We start from the raw sequence: 16,995 nt of genomic DNA on the forward strand, positions 1-16,995 counted from the left end.
ATAAATAGCTTTTTATTTTTATTTCAAATTTGTTTTTACTAATATGATCTTCTATTTTGATAGACTATTTTGTTGTTTTTATATAAATTAATGAATATAAGTGAACATTATAAATGTAAGTTTATCTTATATCGTTTAATTACCATGATATCATGATTTAAATTGGCAAATTGAACTAAATAACTAAACACTTGATATAAATATAACATAAACAACATTGATTTTTATAATATAACTAAGAAGGTTCAAATATTGCCATGACCGAACACAAACACCATTCATTTATTATAATATAAGTAGGAAGTTGCTAATCTGACTTCAAATATTGTCATTACTGTTTGCTCTGTGATTCACCATATTTCATTTGCAAGTATGATTCAACCAGATAACAGCATAGATATATGCAGAGATGATGTAACCAATCACCTTGACTGGAAGAAAGAGAAACAATTCAATCAGAGCTCTTCCAAAAGAATCAGCAGGGAAGAGCCCAGTAGATAAGATAGACAGCATAAAACCCTTAATGCCAGTTGTTGCCAAAAATCTGCCTTGTTTAGCAGCTCTTAGAGTAGCCTTTGCAACTTCCCGTGGAGCCTCTGCTCTACTTCTCTTATAGAAGCTGGTCTTACTTCTGATCTTATAAAACTCTGGATCTGATGTGCTATCTGCAAAACCAAGTACCATTGGATCAGAACACAGTAAGGCAACACAAATCCAAGATTGGCTTTCTGGTTTTCTCAGAAACCTACTGTAGCAAAATTATTGCATTGTGCTGTTTGTTCATGGGATTGATGGGTTTTTATAAAAGTATCTGCTACTCACCTTCAATTTCCTTTAGCATGGAAGTCTCTACGAATCCAGGGCAAACTAGGGTGACACCAATGTTGTAAGGCAAGAGTTCAAGCCTTAGAGTTTCAGCGAGTCCACTCAGAGCATATTTAGTTGTAGTGTAGAGCCCACTGCCATACAAGGGATACTGCACAAGGACAACATAATTTTTCATTGTTCAAGTTTTGAAAATACTAGAATGTCGAAGTAATTTCTACTTGTGATATTATAAATGAAGAAAGGTAAGTTCCAAAGCATGGCTGGCATGGCCACAGCCTTGAAAATACTAGAATGTTGAAGTAACTCTATTTGTGATAGGAGAAAGGAAAGAAGTTAGAGAAGAATTATTATGTTTTTTTTAGTAAAGTTAGCAGAAATATATATTTTTCATGTCCATCAGCTTTCAGTACCATCTGATAAGCTGCTTCTACTGTTTTAGGAGACAGTGTACTTATCTCATCTTGAAGGTCCATCCTAAGACCATTCACATATCTAGCCACCTTCTCATCTGTATCCTGACTTTGTCCAGCTCTTATACTTACCTTATAGAATTCCTCTGTATATTCTCTCTGTCATAGACTTCTGTCTAAGATTCTGCATCTGTTTGAACACGGCTTGCTGATAATTACTTGGTAGAAACTTATCTCTTAGCTTTGCTACCATCCTATTCCAATTTCTGATTGGTTTCTTGCCAAGGCTCTTTCTTTCTGCCTGCACTCCATCCCACCAAAGTGATACATGTCCTTTTAGCTTGGCGAAAACAAACTTTACTTTCTTCTCATCTTTTGTTTCTTCATAATCAAAGAATTTCTTCATGCCATTAATCCAGTCTATCAATTCTTCTGGATTCAATCCTCCTTCATATATTGAAACCTCAGTCTTTGGCCTCGCTATGGATCTCAACATTGACTGGAAGAATCTCATCTCGGGAGTAACTGCTACAGTTTCCTCCTCTTCTTCAGCTTCAACCTCAGGCTCACTAATATCCCCATCATCTATATTTCTCCCTATTGTTAATGCTTCTAATCTAGCCTACATCTGGTGCATAGCTTCCATCACCTCATCATTTTCAATTGGTCGACCTCTTCTACCACGTCCTCGTCCTCTTCCAACTCTAAAAGCCATATTAGATTTTCTTTTCTTGCTTCTGAGATTCAATTTAGTGTCAACAAGTTGCTCTAATACCACTAATGGTGGCCTGGGTGCAGGCGATATTGACAAATGCTCTGATCCTAATACAATTTCCTCTAATTATGGCCGAATCCCTTCTTCAATCCCAACTGGAGTATCAATCATCTATTCCTAGATTGATTGTTTTATAAATTTTCCCCTTTTTAGCCACTATTACCAATCCTTTTCCATTAATTGGCCCAACCCTTGTTATCGGGAACAATTTCATAACAAAGGCCCTTTTTTGCACTATTGGCGTTGTAATTCCATAGGAATTACAATATACACTATTGGCACTATTGAAAATAGCAACAATGCAATTCTGCGTAAAATACACTATCGGCGTTGTTTACCCAAAGGAAATGCGTTAACACGCAAAATACACTATCGGCGGGGTTTATTCCATAAGAAATGGAATAACACTATCGGCGCTTTAAATACGCTGTTGGCGGGGTTTATTCCATAATAAATGGAACAACACTATTAGCACTTTACTATCGGCCTTTCCTCGTTGCGATAATACTATAGCATTATCAACGATTGCAATCGGCAGTTTCAACACTCCCTCACTAGGCTCCTTCCACTTAAGACTTGTGATGCGATAACGCTTCACGGACCCGATAGATTATAAGTCCTCCTCTATAATATTTCGGATCCGAATGTGTCGCAACATCGGATTTCGGCGGTTCAAAAGGCCAGTTCCTCTCCACTGAAGCGCTGCGATGCGATAGTGCTTACGGACCCGATATGGATATCAGCCACACTTAACAAGATTTCAAGTCCGGATTCCAAATTCAGACTAAGTTTTTCGTTGTTTCTTAGTGTAAACTAGAATTTAGCTTGCAGGACTAAAATGACGCGTAAATTGGAAACAAAGCACGCCGATATGAAGGAAACACACTCAAATAGACTTCAATCAAAGTATTAATTGGAAAACCAGGCTGAACCACTGTTGTAAAGACTTAAAAGAAAGCGTTGCGTGAAAGCCAAAGATACGCATAAATACTAGATTTAACAGACAAACAGGTGTTCAGATGCATAGAAAAGGTTTCGAAGGTCACAATGCCTCCAGGATCGACCAATACACAGAGATATCCTCCTCTTTCCTTAAGCAATATGAGATAAAACCACTCGGTCAAAATTCCTTTACAATAGCATAAAAGTTACATATATGCTGGTTCGTTTTAACAACCTGATCCTAAAACAGAGGCTAAAATTTATCACTGCTATCTGTTTTGTGAGGCATTCTCCTCGAGAATCTCCACTACACTAACTAATCCTGTCTATTCTGCAAGGTATTCTCCTCGAGAACCTTCACTATAGCTAACTAATTTAACACTTATTACATCATGATTTAATCCTATATTCTAGTTCTATGCATAACTAGAAAAAATGGAAATTGATGGCTAAAGGATCCCATTCCTTTGCTTGTAGATTTTTTTGTATTTTTGGAATAAGTTTGAAGTCTTTTCCCTCCAAGTCTCATGCTCCTCCATCAGAATTCATTAGATAGTCCCTAATAAGATGTCAGTATTCATGATAACATTTTCATCTAAAGGGGACATGTTCATTATCTAGTGTTTGCTTCCAAACATTATCGTGGTAATAAATATCTATGGCGGTTGGAAGAGGTTAGGAGATTTACATATAAACATAGACCCAAGCATTTGATGTGTATCTCCCTCTCTCAGTGGCCTTCAATACTATGACAAAGTTGTCCATGACATTATCGATGTTTTCAAAGGGTTCCTCCTCCCAATATTTGTTGGGAACAACTTGGATGTTCTATTTATTCTTGATCCACCCAATAATAGACCTTTGAGAGGGCCATAATCAAATAAATTTGTAAATCAGAGCTTGATCTTGCATATATTGGATATATCATTTGATCATGCTAGATTTAACCTTCTATTTTGGATCTTGCACCGCTTTTGGTAAGCAACACTCTCTATTTCTATCTTGCCAAGATGCACCCAAAAGAGGTTTTGTTGCAAAACCATAAACTCCACATGGCCCAACTACTCTACAAAAAAGATGACGAATATAAAGAAATTGAATGAGAAAACTAGTAAATCTAAAACTGTTATAAACTCCTAGACAATCTAACTTAAAAAAAGAAGAGAAAAATAAAACCCCTACTACATAGGAAAACAAAACTTTTTTTCAGAAAGAAAATCAATATAGATTATATGAAGAGCCTATAAAGATCGGTAATACACATAGAAAAACAAAACTTAAACTTACAATTTTAAACTCCAAAAAAAATTATACACTCCATTACAATTTAAAACAATTAATATTTTCAATTACAATTTATACCATCGCATTAAATAAAATTCAATCTCTTTTTATCGATATGGCAATTCCACTTTGGATTTTATAGAATCTCCCCACCCCACATGATTAAAGTGAAAGAATAATGGGAGTCTGCATTGCTTTTATAAAATTATAAAATAACTATTAGAGTAGTCCAAAGTCCACTTTGATCCCTACAAAATAAAAATATTCCCATGCTTCATGCTTAAATTGAGAAGCAAGTACACTTTCGTTTTATGAAGTCGAAAAACATGAGTTCTGGTTTTATAAAGTCCACAAGCAAGGACAGGCTTTGTCACTTTGATGAACTCACGCAATCGAAGAGACCGTAACTATTCTCAAAATGTGTTTGTCAGGATATAACGGATTTTCAAAATGTGTTTTTCCTGTTATAACGGATTCCCAAACGCAGTTGAAGCAGTTGTCTATAATGCGACTTTTTGGAAGCCTTGTTGGTGGGTTTTTCCGTCAAAATCTGGCAGCAATTTATTGGAATTGCAAGTTTGATAGTTAGTTTCTGCACAATCAAAGCGTCCCAGCGGTTTTCCATGGTGCTGAATCCAACTATGCAGTTAAAAAACCATTTTAACTACAACAAATCAAGATTTAATCTCAATAGGTCACTGGAATCTCCAAAAAGTCTCATTATAGACAACTCCTTTTCAAAATGTGTTTTTTAAGATTATAATGAGTTATTTTATATATTTTAATATTTAAAGTATTTAGTGTTAAAATATTTAGTGTTTTGTTGTTAGTATTTGTTTTATATTTATAATTATTTTTTATAAGTAAAATTAATTAATATATAAGATGGAAAAAACAATTTATTTATCACAAAAATTATGAAAAACTCTTTAATCCATATTAATATTAATCTATATCAATATTCTAGGTAAAGATTAAGAAACTCATTAATCTATATCTATCAATATTCCATATAAAGCTTAAGAAATTAATTAATCTGTATATTAGCAAAATGTGTTTTTCAAGTTATTTAATATATTTTAACATATACAGTATTGAGTGGTTTATTGTTAATATTTGTTTTATACTTACGATTTTTTATAAACAAGGTTAATCCCCATATGAGATGGAAGATCGAAAAAAAAAATTATATCTATCGCAAAAATTATGAGAAACGCTTTAATCTATATCAATATTTCATATAAAGTAAGAAGCTCATTAATTTATATCAATATTCCATATAAAGTGTAAGAAACTCATTGATCTATATATTCTCAAAATGTGTTTTTCAGAGTTATTTTATATATTTTACTATGTAAAGTATTTAGTGTTTTGTTGCTAGCATTTATTTTATATTTATGATTTTTTATAAATAAGGTTAACTTACATATCGCATGGAAAAATAAAAACCCTTTAATCTATATCACTATTTCATATAAAATAAGAAATTCATTAATCTTTATCAATATTCCATATAAAGAGTGAGAAACTCATCAATCTTTATATTCTCAGAATGTGTTTTTCAAATTATAACGAGTTAAAGTTGAAAATAATTAATATTATTTTGTATTAATGGAGAAATGGTTACACTAGTTGTAACGTATCTCCTTAGTTTAGGATTTGTTCCTAGAGTGTAGGAGTTTGGTTGCAACTTCTTGATATCTAGTAATGTACTTAATGATGTAATTGCTCATTTTATGCAAGTAGAATGTACGGAGAGATTTCTCTTTGTTTGAGTGCAGTCTCTAGGTGCAGTACACACCCGTGAGCTGTAACTCCTTTTTAATTCAAATCTGATTTTTATCTTGGTATCAAAGCACAGAGTAGGAATAGCCTTAATTTTTTTAGGATGCATCATTGATTACAGAACTGTAGTGGCAGTGGAGTGTACAGAAGCATTCGTAGGATTAGGTGGACTGCAGTAACACCTGGAGCATAGGTCTCAGATGACTGATCATCTCTGAGTGCAAGAAAGTGTTGGTGCGGTTTCGTCGTGAACAGTCACGCCATTTTTTAGCGGAAGGAAGAGCTGGCGTTGTTTTTTAAGAAACAGTCGTGCCACTTGGCGCGGTTTTGAGAGAAATAAGCGCACCAGTGCGCTAGAAAGTACAATTGGCGCAGAAAATCAAGGATTAATCGCGCCAATTTCGGGAGACACGTCAATTTTGTTTCTGGCACGGGAATTTCGCTGTCGAAGGAGTGCCAACCTCTTTCTCTTTGGAAAATCTGCAATTTTTGTAGATCGACCTTGCCCGGTGGTGGCACTTTGAATTTCCCGATCTGTTCGATGGCAGCAGATCAGAGTAGCCCTGTGGTGGCACATTGAAGTTCCTTATCTACTCGATGGCAACAAATCATACTTGCCCGGTGGTGGCGTATTGAAGTTCCTGATCTACTCAGTGGCAGCAGATCGGACTTGCCCGGTGGTGGCGCATTGAAGTTCCTGATGTACTCGGTGGCAGCAGATCGGACTTGCCCAGTGGTGGCACATTGAAGTTCCTGATCTACTCGGTGGCAGCAGATCGGACTTGCCCAGTGGTGGCGCATTGAAGTTCCTGATCTACTCGATGGCAGCGGATCGGACTTGCCCGGTGGTGGCCATTGAAGTTCCTAATCTATTCGGTGGCAGCGAATTGGACTTGCCCGGTGGTGGCGCATTGGAGTTCCTGATTTGTTCGGTGGTAGCAAATCGGATTTGCTAGGTGGTGGCGCATTGGAGACTGATTCATCAGAGGATCAGAAATTTATTAGTCCAATATGAATAATAGTGATGAGTACTCTCTTAAGCCAGAAAAGACATGGTTTATTATCAGGCCAGTAGATTATTTTCTCAGGGAGCAACAGTTGCTGTTAATTTTGATAGGAATCGCCATCGAATCAACTTTCTTTATCCTTCAGTGTGGTTTTTTGGCTTCTAATGTTAATGAAAATGGAAGGTTTGTGCCCAACAAACCTTAGCGGGTTGTTTATGAGATGCCTGTTTCTCGGTGTGCTCAGTATCCTTCGGGTTCGATGGTGAATTCGGGGGCTAAAGTACTCCTAGGTTTGAAGAGAAAGTCCCTGCGAGTTGACGTGACGGGTGGAGCTGACAGGCTCATGGCAAGAGGCGACAATGTTATTGTTGTCGACAATTTCTTCACAGGAAGGAGGGAAAATGTTTTGCATCTTTTTGGCAATCTGAGGTTTGAACGGATAAGGCATGATGTTGTGGAACCCTTATTGTTGGAGGTTGATCAGATCTACCATTTGGCTTGCCCCATTTCCCCTGTGCATTACAAACACAATCCTGTGAAGACTATCAAAACTAATGATGTGGGAATCTTGAACATATCCAGACTTGCCAAGCGTGTTGGGGCAAATGTTGAGGTTCGGAGTGCTCGAATTTTTAATCCGCGAATGTGCCGTGATGATGGTCGCGTTGCAAGTAATTTTGTTGCTCAGGCTTTGCGCAAGGAGCCTTTGACAGTCTATGGAAATGGGAAACAGACACGGAGCTTCCAGTTCGTTTCTGATCTGGTTGAAGGCCTTATGCGACTTATGGAGGGCGAACATGTTGGTCCTTTCAATCTTGGGAATTCTGGGGAATTTACAATGTTAGAACTAGAACAGGTTGAAGAAGGAAAGGATGACTCTAACAGTGATTGGGACATTTCATTGCTAATGGAAGAAAACAGAGAGGAAGATGAAGAGGAGGAGCAAAAACAAGAAGAAGAAGTAACATGAAATGTAATTGATAATGCAAGCCCAGAAAATGCTGAAATAGACAGATTTGAGGTAAGTCCCCCACCAAGGAGATCAAGTAGGAATACTCAATTATCTTCTAAACTAAAAGACTATGCATTAATGTCAAAGTTTTTAAACATTGTAGAACCTGCAAATTAAAGCAAGTAAATATGATGCATGGAGGGTTGCAATGTATGAGGAAATAGGATCAATAAACAGAATCATACTCGGGATTTGGTTGAATTGCCTGAATGTAAAACCCCCATAGGATGCAAATGGCTGTATAAACCAAAAATAAATGCAGATGGGAGTATAGAGAAACTTAAAGCTAGAATGGTAAGCAAAGGGTTACTCACAGCGAGACGAAAAAGATTTCGATGACACCTTTACTCCTGTAGCCGAATTAAACACCATTAGAATGCTAATTTCCTTAGCAACAAAACACAATTGGCAGCTACACTAGCTAGATGTTAAGTCTGCATTTCTGAATGGTGACTTGAAGGAAGAAATTTATTTAGTACAGCCTGAAGGTTTTGTGAAAAAAGGGCAGGAACATCTTGTGTGTAAATTGAAAAAGGTACTTTATGGTTTAAAACAGGCACCCAGGTTGTGGTATGAGAAAAATGACTCATTTTCTGTACAACATGGCTTTCGTAGGAGCTTGAATGATCCAAATCTGTATACCAAGTTTAATAAACAGAGGCAAATTAGTTTGATTTATTTATATGTAGATGATATGATTGTAACAGGGAATGCTAACAATCTGATCAAAGAAATCAGATGTCACAAGTGTATGAGATGGAAAGACTCTGGACAAACCTTTCTTACTCAAGGGAAGTATGCCAGAAGCTTGCTGGAAAGGTTCAGAATGGTTATTCTAGCAGGTTTTTCAGATTCTGATTGGGCAGGTAACTTGGATGATCGAAGATCTATCACAGGTTACGCATTCAGCATTGGATCCAGGGTCATAGCATGGAGCAGCAAAAAGCAGAGCACTGTAGCTCTGTTTCATCGAAAGAAACTACTGTCAAAAGAAATATGTGTTGAATATTGTAAAACTTGTGATAACATGGCTGATATTTTTACTAAGCCTCTTGGGCATGTAAAGTTTGAATTGTTTAGAGGGATGCTAGGAGTTCAAGATAATTCTTTCCCCATTAAGGGGGGAGTTGAAAATAATTAATATTATTTTGTATTAATGGAGAAATGGTTACACCAATTGTAACGTATCTCCTTAGTTTAGGATTTGTTCCTAGAGTGTAGGAGTTTGGTTGCAACTTCCTGATATCTAGTAATGTACTTAATGATGTAATTGCTCATTTGATGCAAGTAGAGTGTAAGGAGAGATTTCTCTTTGTTTGAGTGCAGAGTCTAAGTGAAGTACACAGAGCTGTAACTCCTCCTTTTTAATTCAAATCTGATTTTTATCTGTTAATATGTAAAGTATTAAATGTTTTGTTGTTAGCATTTGTTTTATATTTATGATCTTTTATAAACAAGGTTAATCCATATATCACACGGAAAAATAATTTATCTATCATAAGAATGATGAGAAACTCTTTAATCTATATCAATATTTCATATAAAGTAAGAAATTCATTAATTTTTATCAATATTCCATATAAAGAGTAAGAAGCTCATCAATCTTTATATTCTCAGAATGTGTTTTTCAAATTATAATGAGTTATTTTATATATTTTAATAGATAAAATATTTAATGTTTTATTGTTAGTATTTATTTTATATTTATGAAATGGAAAAACAATTTACACTTTAATCTGTATCAATATTTTATATAAAATAAGATACTCATTAATCTTTATCAATATTCCATATAAAAATAAAAAAACTCATCAATCTATATATTCTCAAATGCGTTTTCAAACTATAATAAGTTATTTTATATATTTTAATATGTAAAATATTTAGTATTTTGTTGTTAATATTTATTTTATATTTATAATTTTTTATAAACACCGTTAATCCACATATAAAATACAAAAAATAATTTATCTATCACAAAAGGTATAAAAACCTCTTTAATCTATATCCATATTTTACATAAAATAAGAAACTCACTAATCTATATCAATAATATTCCATATAAAAATATGAAACTCATTAATCCATATCAATATTCCATATAAAAAATAATAAACATTGACACTCTATAGTCAACATCCAGCAACCATATGGTCCTGCAGTAAGACAAAACGAAATATTGAAGAGAGTCATTGATATATAGGTATCTGCTTCATTACTAAACAGAACCCTACTTCATGTACCTTTAGTCAGCCCATCTGTGCCTCACGTTGATCACGGTAACCCATGTGTATCCTGCCAGAAATCTGTCAGTCTCTCTCCGTGACTACATTACTCCCCAAGTGAAAAACCATAAATATCTTACCAAATAAATAACTTTTTATTTTTATTTCAAATTTGTTTTTACTAATATGATCTTCTATTTTGATAGACTATTTTGTTGTTTTTATATAAATTAATGAATATAAGTGAACATTATAAATGTAAGTTTATCTTATATCATTTAATTACCATGATATCATGATTTAAATTGGCAAATTGAACTAAATAACTAAACACTTGATATAAATATAACATAGACAACATTGATTTTATAAGTTTATCTTATATCATTTAATTACCATGATATCATGATTTAAATTGGCAAATTGAACTAAATAACCAAACACTTGATATAAATATAACATAAACAACATTGATTTTTATAATATAACTAAGAAGGTTCAAATATTGCCATGACTGAACATAAACACCATTCATTTATTATAATATAAATAGGAAGTTGCTAATCTGACTTCAAATATTGTCATTACTGTTTGCTCTGTGATCCACCATATTTCATTTGCAAGTATGATTCAACCATATAACAGCATAGATATATGCAGAGATGATGTAACCAATCACCTTGACTGGAAGAAAGAGAAACAATTCAATCAGAGCTCTTCCAAAAGAATCAGCAGGGAAGAGCCCAGTAGATAAGATAGACAGCATAAAACCCTTAATGCCAGTTGTTGCCAAAAATCTGCCTTGTTTAGCAGCTCTTAGAGTAGCCTTTGCAACTTCCCTTGGAGACTCTGCTCTACTTCTCTTATAGAAGCTGGTCTTACTTCTGATCTTATAAAACTCTGGATCTGATGTGCTATCTGCAAAACCAAGTACCATTGAATCAGAAAACAGTAAGGCAACACAAATCCAAGATTGGCTTTCTGGTTTTCTCAGAAACCTACTGTAGCAAAATTATTGCATTGTGCTGTTTGTTCATGGGATTGATGGGTTTTTATAAAAGTATCTGCTACTCACCTTCAATTTCCTTTAGCATGGAAGTCTCTACGAACCCAGGGCAAACTAGGGTGACACCAATGTTGTAAGGCAAGAGTTCAAGCCTCAGAGTTTCAGCGAGTCCTCTCAGAGCATATTTAGTTGTAGTGTAGAGCCCACTGCCATACAAGGGATACTGCACAAGGACAGCATAATTTTTCATGGTTAAAGTTTTGAAAATACTAGAATGTTGAAGTAATTTCTACTTGTGATATTAGAAATGAAGAAAGGTAAGTTCCAAAGCAGGGCTGGCATGGCCAAAGCCTTGAAAATACTAGAATGTTGAAGTAACTCTATTTGTGATAAGAGAAAGGAAAGAAGTTAGAGAAGAATTATTATGTTTTTTTAGCAAAGTTAGCAGAAATATATATTTATTATGTCCATATTATCTAGATAGAAAAACGTATCAAGGAATACATTAACAAAACACACTGATCACATCTATCCCAGAGGTGGATTAACAAAACACCCTGATCACATCTATCCCAGACAGGTGGACAAACCACATTAGAAAAAAATAACTCTATTATGATTATGATAATCTAACAGTTATATATAATTGGTTTGATCAATCATAATAACCTAATAGTTATATATAATTGGTTTGATCTTTCAAGGTTTCTGTATCCCAGTCTTCTAGCTTCTTTCTTCTTTTTTTCTCTTGTTTTGCATCTGTTTATCACAGGCTATTAAAACCAACATAAAAGCTTATGACAGTTTACATTTTTTGGGGAAATTTATGAAGTTTTACCAGAGAAGCAAGCGAGCCCATGAATACCAGAGCCAACCGACAATGGCGGCTGCTCCTCTGCTTCATCAATGGAAGAGCCGCGTGCAATGTATAGAGCGTTCCAGTTATGTTGGTTTGGACTGTGGAAGCGATTCTGTCAATGGGGAGCTGATCCAGATAAGAAATACGAGTAACCCCAGCGTTGCATACAAGAATATCAAGTGGCCTCCACACAGAGGATTCATGTATGGCTGCAGAAATTGCTTCGTAGTCACTTATATCTGCAACCTGTAAACAAAGTAACAAGAACAAAAATCCCTGGACTCAATATTGATGGCTAAAAGTTGGCATACATCTACATTAACAAAAACCCAGAAACCCAGAAAGTTGGCATACATCCTGAATCTGTAACTCCCAATAGAAACCCAATAATTTTTATTAAACAATTTACCAACCATGGGACAGAATCAAAAATTTCCATAGCATATTTAATGAATCTAGGATTTACAGACGAGGAAAACCAGTAATCCTGAATCTGTAACTCCCAATGGAAACCCAGAAATTTTTATTAAACAAATTTTTTTATTAAACAATTTACCAACCATGGGACAGAATAAAAAATTTCCATAGCATATTTAATGAATCTAGGATTTACATAGGAGGAAAAGCAGTAATCCTGAATCTGTAACTCCCAAAGGAAACCCAGAAATTTTTATTAAACAATTTACCAACCATGGGATAGAATCAAAAATTTCCATAGCATATTTAATGAACCTAGGATTTACAGACGAGGAAAACCAGTAATCCTGAATCTGTAACTCCCAATGGAAACCCGGAAATTTTATTAAACAAATTTTTTTATTAAACAATTTACGAATCATGGGACAGAATAAAAAATTTCCATAGCATGTTTAATGAATCTAGGATTTACATATGAGGAAAAGCAGTAATCCCCCAATGGAAAACCAGAAATTTTTATTAAACAAAAATTTTTATTAAAAAATTTACCCACCATGGGACAGAATCAAAAATTAAATAAAATTTTTTATTAAAAAATTTACCCACCATGGGACAGAATCAAAAATTTCCATAGCATATCTAATGAATCTAGGATTTACATATGAGGAAAAGCAGTAATCCTGAATCTGTAACTCCCAATGGAAACCCAGAAATTACTATTAAACAAAATTTTTTATTAAACAATTTACCAACCATGGGACACAATAAAAAATTTCCATAGCATATTTAATGAATCTAGGATTTACATATGAGGAAAAGCAGTAATCCTGAATCTGTACTCCCAATGGAAACCCAGAAGTTTTTATTAAACAAAAAAAATTTATTAAACAATTTACCCACCATGGGACAGAATCAAAAATTTCCATAGCATATCTAATGAATCCAGGATTTACATATGAGGAAAAGCAGTAATCCTGATGTAACTCCCAATGGAAACCCAGAAATTACTATTCAACAAATTTTTTTATTAAACAATTTACCAACGATGGAACAGAATAAAAAATTTCCATAGCATATTTAATGAATCTAGGATTTACATATGAGGAAAAGCAGTAATCCTGAATCTGCAACTCCCAATGGAAACCCAGAAATTACTATTAAACAAATTTTTTTATTAAACAATTTACCAACCTTGGGACAGAATAAAAAATTTCCATAACATATTTAATGAATCTAGGATTTACATATGAGGAAAAGCAGTAATCCTGAATCTGTAACTCCCAATGGAAACCCAGAAATTTTTATTAAACAAAAAAATTTATTAAACAATTTACTAACCATGGATAGAATAAAAAATTTCCATAGCATATTTTAATGAATCTAGGATTTCCATGTGAGGAAAAGTAAATTTGTTATAATATATATATATATGAGAAAAAACAGTAAATTTGTGATAAGATATATATGTTAGAGTAGTTAAAATAAACTTGACTGGAATATATACTCTATAACTCGAAAAAATTATGCTTTAATCTTTTCATATTTACCTTGACATTGATCCTGTCCTGATCACAGTATCCCTCTTTGAGGATTTCTTCAGCTGCCTTGTAAAGATTAGAGAGATTTCTTGCTATCAAAGTGACGTAAGAGCCCTGTGCAACAGCTTCTTTTGCAATTTCAAGGCCAATGCCGCTTGATCCTCCTGTTATAACGACGTGCTTATTTTGCAAACTATGGATAATGCAGGGGCGCCTCCATCTGAAGACGATTCCAGTGGTGAAAACAATGGCCGCTGTTAATGTTATTGCTTGAACTGCATAATGTTGGATATCCATGATCATGACTGCAGTAACATGAGTTAGGCCTGTTCTCCCTTTATATAATGGAAAATGGTGTAATGTCAGATCTTGAGTACGGATTTAATGCAGGAAAAAGGTTAATTGTCTAGTGCGAAAATATACTAGAACTACGTATAATAAATAGTTGGACTGACACTTCTAGAACACTATTTATTAAGAAAATTGAATTCTAACCAACCAGGCCTGGAAATTTTTAAGTTTTAGCACGTATTTTTATGGTTGGTGAAACTTTGTGCAGGTCAGATTTTACGTTTAAAATATATTGGGTTCACGTCATTTTGACATTTAATTAAAAATCTAAACCGTAAAAATTGTTGAGAATTAATGGGATATTATGGGGATTGGAAGGTTATGTCACGATTATGGTTAGCTTGCTATATTTTTTTAAGATTTTGTTGTTGAGAATTAATGGGACATACGGTCGGTCATATGAATATTGATGACATAATTTAATGACTTATTTACTAGCATTGGAATTGACTCTCAAAACAACTTTGGAATTTACTACTCTTTGGGATCTAACTATATGTTGTTTGATGAATATGTGTTTTATGGTCTTACATTCTTAGCTTTCTTGCTAATTGGGAAAATCAATAACATCCCTGTAATCTTTTATTTTACCCTACTGTTGAAATTGTTAGCGTTTGAATATGGCATGCTTTGTTGTTCAAAACTGCTACACTGGTGGTATCATCGTACCACGTATGTACTCTTTATTTACTTATGCCGTTAGTTTATTGTAAAACCTGAAAAATACTTACAAGTTATGTAAATTTTGATATGGTATAGAGGAAATTTTGAAGTAAATTAAGGCTTGGTTGCTTTATTTACTTATGTCGTTAGTTATTGTAAAACCTGAAAAATACTTACAAGTTGTGTGTAAATTTTGATATGGTATACAACCTTTCAGGAAATTTTGAAGTAATTTCTTCTGACCAACTTAGGGAGCCCCTAAATAAATTTTGAATTAAATTAAGGCATAATTCATTCCAACCATCTTGGGGAGCAGCTCAAAGAAAAAAAGTGTGTATTTTATTTTTTGTATTCTAATCTATCATGTGTTTTATAGTTTTATGTTATTTGGTAGTTTTAGGAAGTTGAGGATTTTGAATTTTCAAAATTGGAGTGGATAAGAAGTTTAATATTATTTTGTAGTTTTCTGGAATGGGAAGTCGAAGATTTTGAATTTTAAAATTGGAATAGATAAAAGGTTTTTAAGGTCTTAGATTTATTTATGAATCAAAATTCAAAAACATTTTGTTGGATTTCTCTCCAATTTTTTGCATGATGTTCTGGAAATTGTTTTAAGAAGATTTTAAGGTTGGCCACGTTGTTAAATAAGGAACTTCATAATTAAGGAACGTGCCCACGACTGAGTAATATATCCAATACTCATCCAAATAAAGTTCAAGTAATCAACTAAATGTACCGTGCCTAGAATTTTCGATATCTAAAGTTTAAGTAATTGACTAATTGTAGCTTAAAATTTTGGGTATCTAAAGTTTGTTCTTGTTGTATAATGATAACGTTATTTGGAAGTTTTCTAGAATCAGAAATTGAGGATTTTGAATTTTCAAAATTGGAGTGGATAAAAAGTTTAATGCTATTGGGTAGCTTAAAATTTTGGGTATCTAAAGTTTGTTCTTGTTGTATAATGATAACGTTATTTGGAAGTTTTCTAGAATCAGAAATTGAGGATTTTGAATTTTCAAAATTGGAGTGGATAAAAAGTTTAATGCTATTGGGTAGCTTAAAATTTTGGGTATCTAAAGTTTGTTCTTGTTGTATAATGATAACATTATTTGGAAGTTTTCTAGAATCAGAAATTGAGGATTTTGAATTTTCAAAATTGGAGTGGATAAAAAGTTTAATGCTATTGGGTATTTTCTCTGGAATTGGAAGTTGAAGATTTTGAATTTTCAAAATTGGAATAGATAAGAGGTTTTTAAAGTATTAGATATATTTATGAATCAAAATTTCAAAATCAACATTTTCGCCCATTTCTCCCCAATTTTGTGCATGATGTTCTGAATTTTTTTTACGAAATTTTTAAGGTTGGGAACCTTGTTAAATAAGGAGCTTCATAACTAAGGAGCCTGTGCACTGCTTAGTACTCTGATGGGACCAGCCCTTTAACTTGCGGATTAAACTAGTTTAACCAATGATTAATTTAAGGTTTGGGTCAAACACATATAATTAGCCCTAAGCAATTGATTAACAAAGATATTTATTCATTGGCATTGATTGTGTAGTTATTGCTGGTATGTTGGCTTCTGTACTCGCCTCGATTTTCTCCTTCTTGCTCTTTGGTTATGCTAAACCCTTGTTTCACTTCACTTGAGCATTTTTGGCTTCTCTCTGTCGCGGTGAGGGTTTGTGTGCTCTCGTTGGCCTGCTTACGACTGTGTCGAACTCGGCAGTAATGCTCTGTCTACACCTAGCTATGGGTACCTCTACCTGGTGGCGAGGTAACTCCGACCACACTTGCTATTTCGTTACCTGGTTGCCTGGGTACTATATTGGAGGCTTCATCGACTTCGTGAGAGGGTTTACTTTGTTCCTCTATTGGCTCTTTAACCTTCTTCA

General features: G+C 34.0%; 2 protein-coding genes and 1 pseudogene across 2 annotated transcripts; 1 reads left to right on the forward strand and 2 right to left on the reverse strand.

Moving 5' to 3' along the window:
* Positions 1-305: 305 nt before the first annotated feature.
* LOC149173755 (uncharacterized) lies at positions 306-1,003 on the reverse strand. The gene is made up of 2 exons (XM_089426819.1): positions 823-1,003; positions 306-665 (listed from the first exon to the last, which is right to left on the reverse strand). Exons 1-2 carry the CDS (start codon positions 1,001-1,003, stop codon positions 361-363), a joined length of 486 nt encoding a protein of 161 aa, XP_089282945.1. The 3' UTR covers positions 306-360.
* A 6,248-nt stretch (positions 1,004-7,251) lies between these two features.
* Positions 7,252-8,001, forward strand: LOC149173756 (UDP-glucuronic acid decarboxylase 4 pseudogene; annotated as a pseudogene).
* A 2,782-nt stretch (positions 8,002-10,783) lies between these two features.
* On the reverse strand, positions 10,784-14,411 carry LOC149173757 (3-dehydrosphinganine reductase TSC10A-like). The gene is made up of 4 exons (XM_089427997.1): positions 14,098-14,411; positions 12,113-12,379; positions 11,344-11,497; positions 10,784-11,186 (listed from the first exon to the last, which is right to left on the reverse strand). The coding sequence occupies exons 1-4, from the start codon at positions 14,389-14,391 to the stop codon at positions 10,882-10,884; spliced, it is 1,020 nt and encodes a 339-aa protein (XP_089284123.1). The 5' UTR covers positions 14,392-14,411; the 3' UTR covers positions 10,784-10,881.
* Positions 14,412-16,995: the final 2,584 nt, after the last annotated feature.

This window comes from Pinus tabuliformis, chromosome 4_2, assembly GCF_031772625.1.
Source record: "Pinus tabuliformis cultivar Carrire ecotype Pingquan chromosome 4_2, CPIR1, whole genome shotgun sequence".
In the NCBI taxonomy this organism is placed as follows: Eukaryota; Viridiplantae; Streptophyta; class Pinopsida; order Pinales; family Pinaceae; genus Pinus; species Pinus tabuliformis.

Excerpts from the sequence above, each read along its gene's own strand:
- LOC149173755 (XM_089426819.1), bottom strand. The coding sequence starts at position 1,003 with ATGAAAAATTATGTTGTCCTTGTGCAGTATCCCTTGTATGGCAGTGGG. Across the intron at positions 666-822 it reads CATGCTAAAGGAAATTGAAG|ATAGCACATCAGATCCAGAG; the intron begins GTGAGTAGCAGA and ends TTGGTTTTGCAG.
- LOC149173757 (XM_089427997.1), bottom strand. The coding sequence starts at position 14,391 with ATGATCATGGATATCCAACATTATGCAGTTCAAGCAATAACATTAACA. Across the intron at positions 12,380-14,097 it reads AGGACAGGATCAATGTCAAG|GTTGCAGATATAAGTGACTA; the intron begins GTAAATATGAAA and ends CTTTGTTTACAG. Across the intron at positions 11,498-12,112 it reads TGGGCTCGCTTGCTTCTCTG|TATCCCTTGTATGGCAGTGG; the intron begins GTAAAACTTCAT and ends GTCCTTGTGCAG.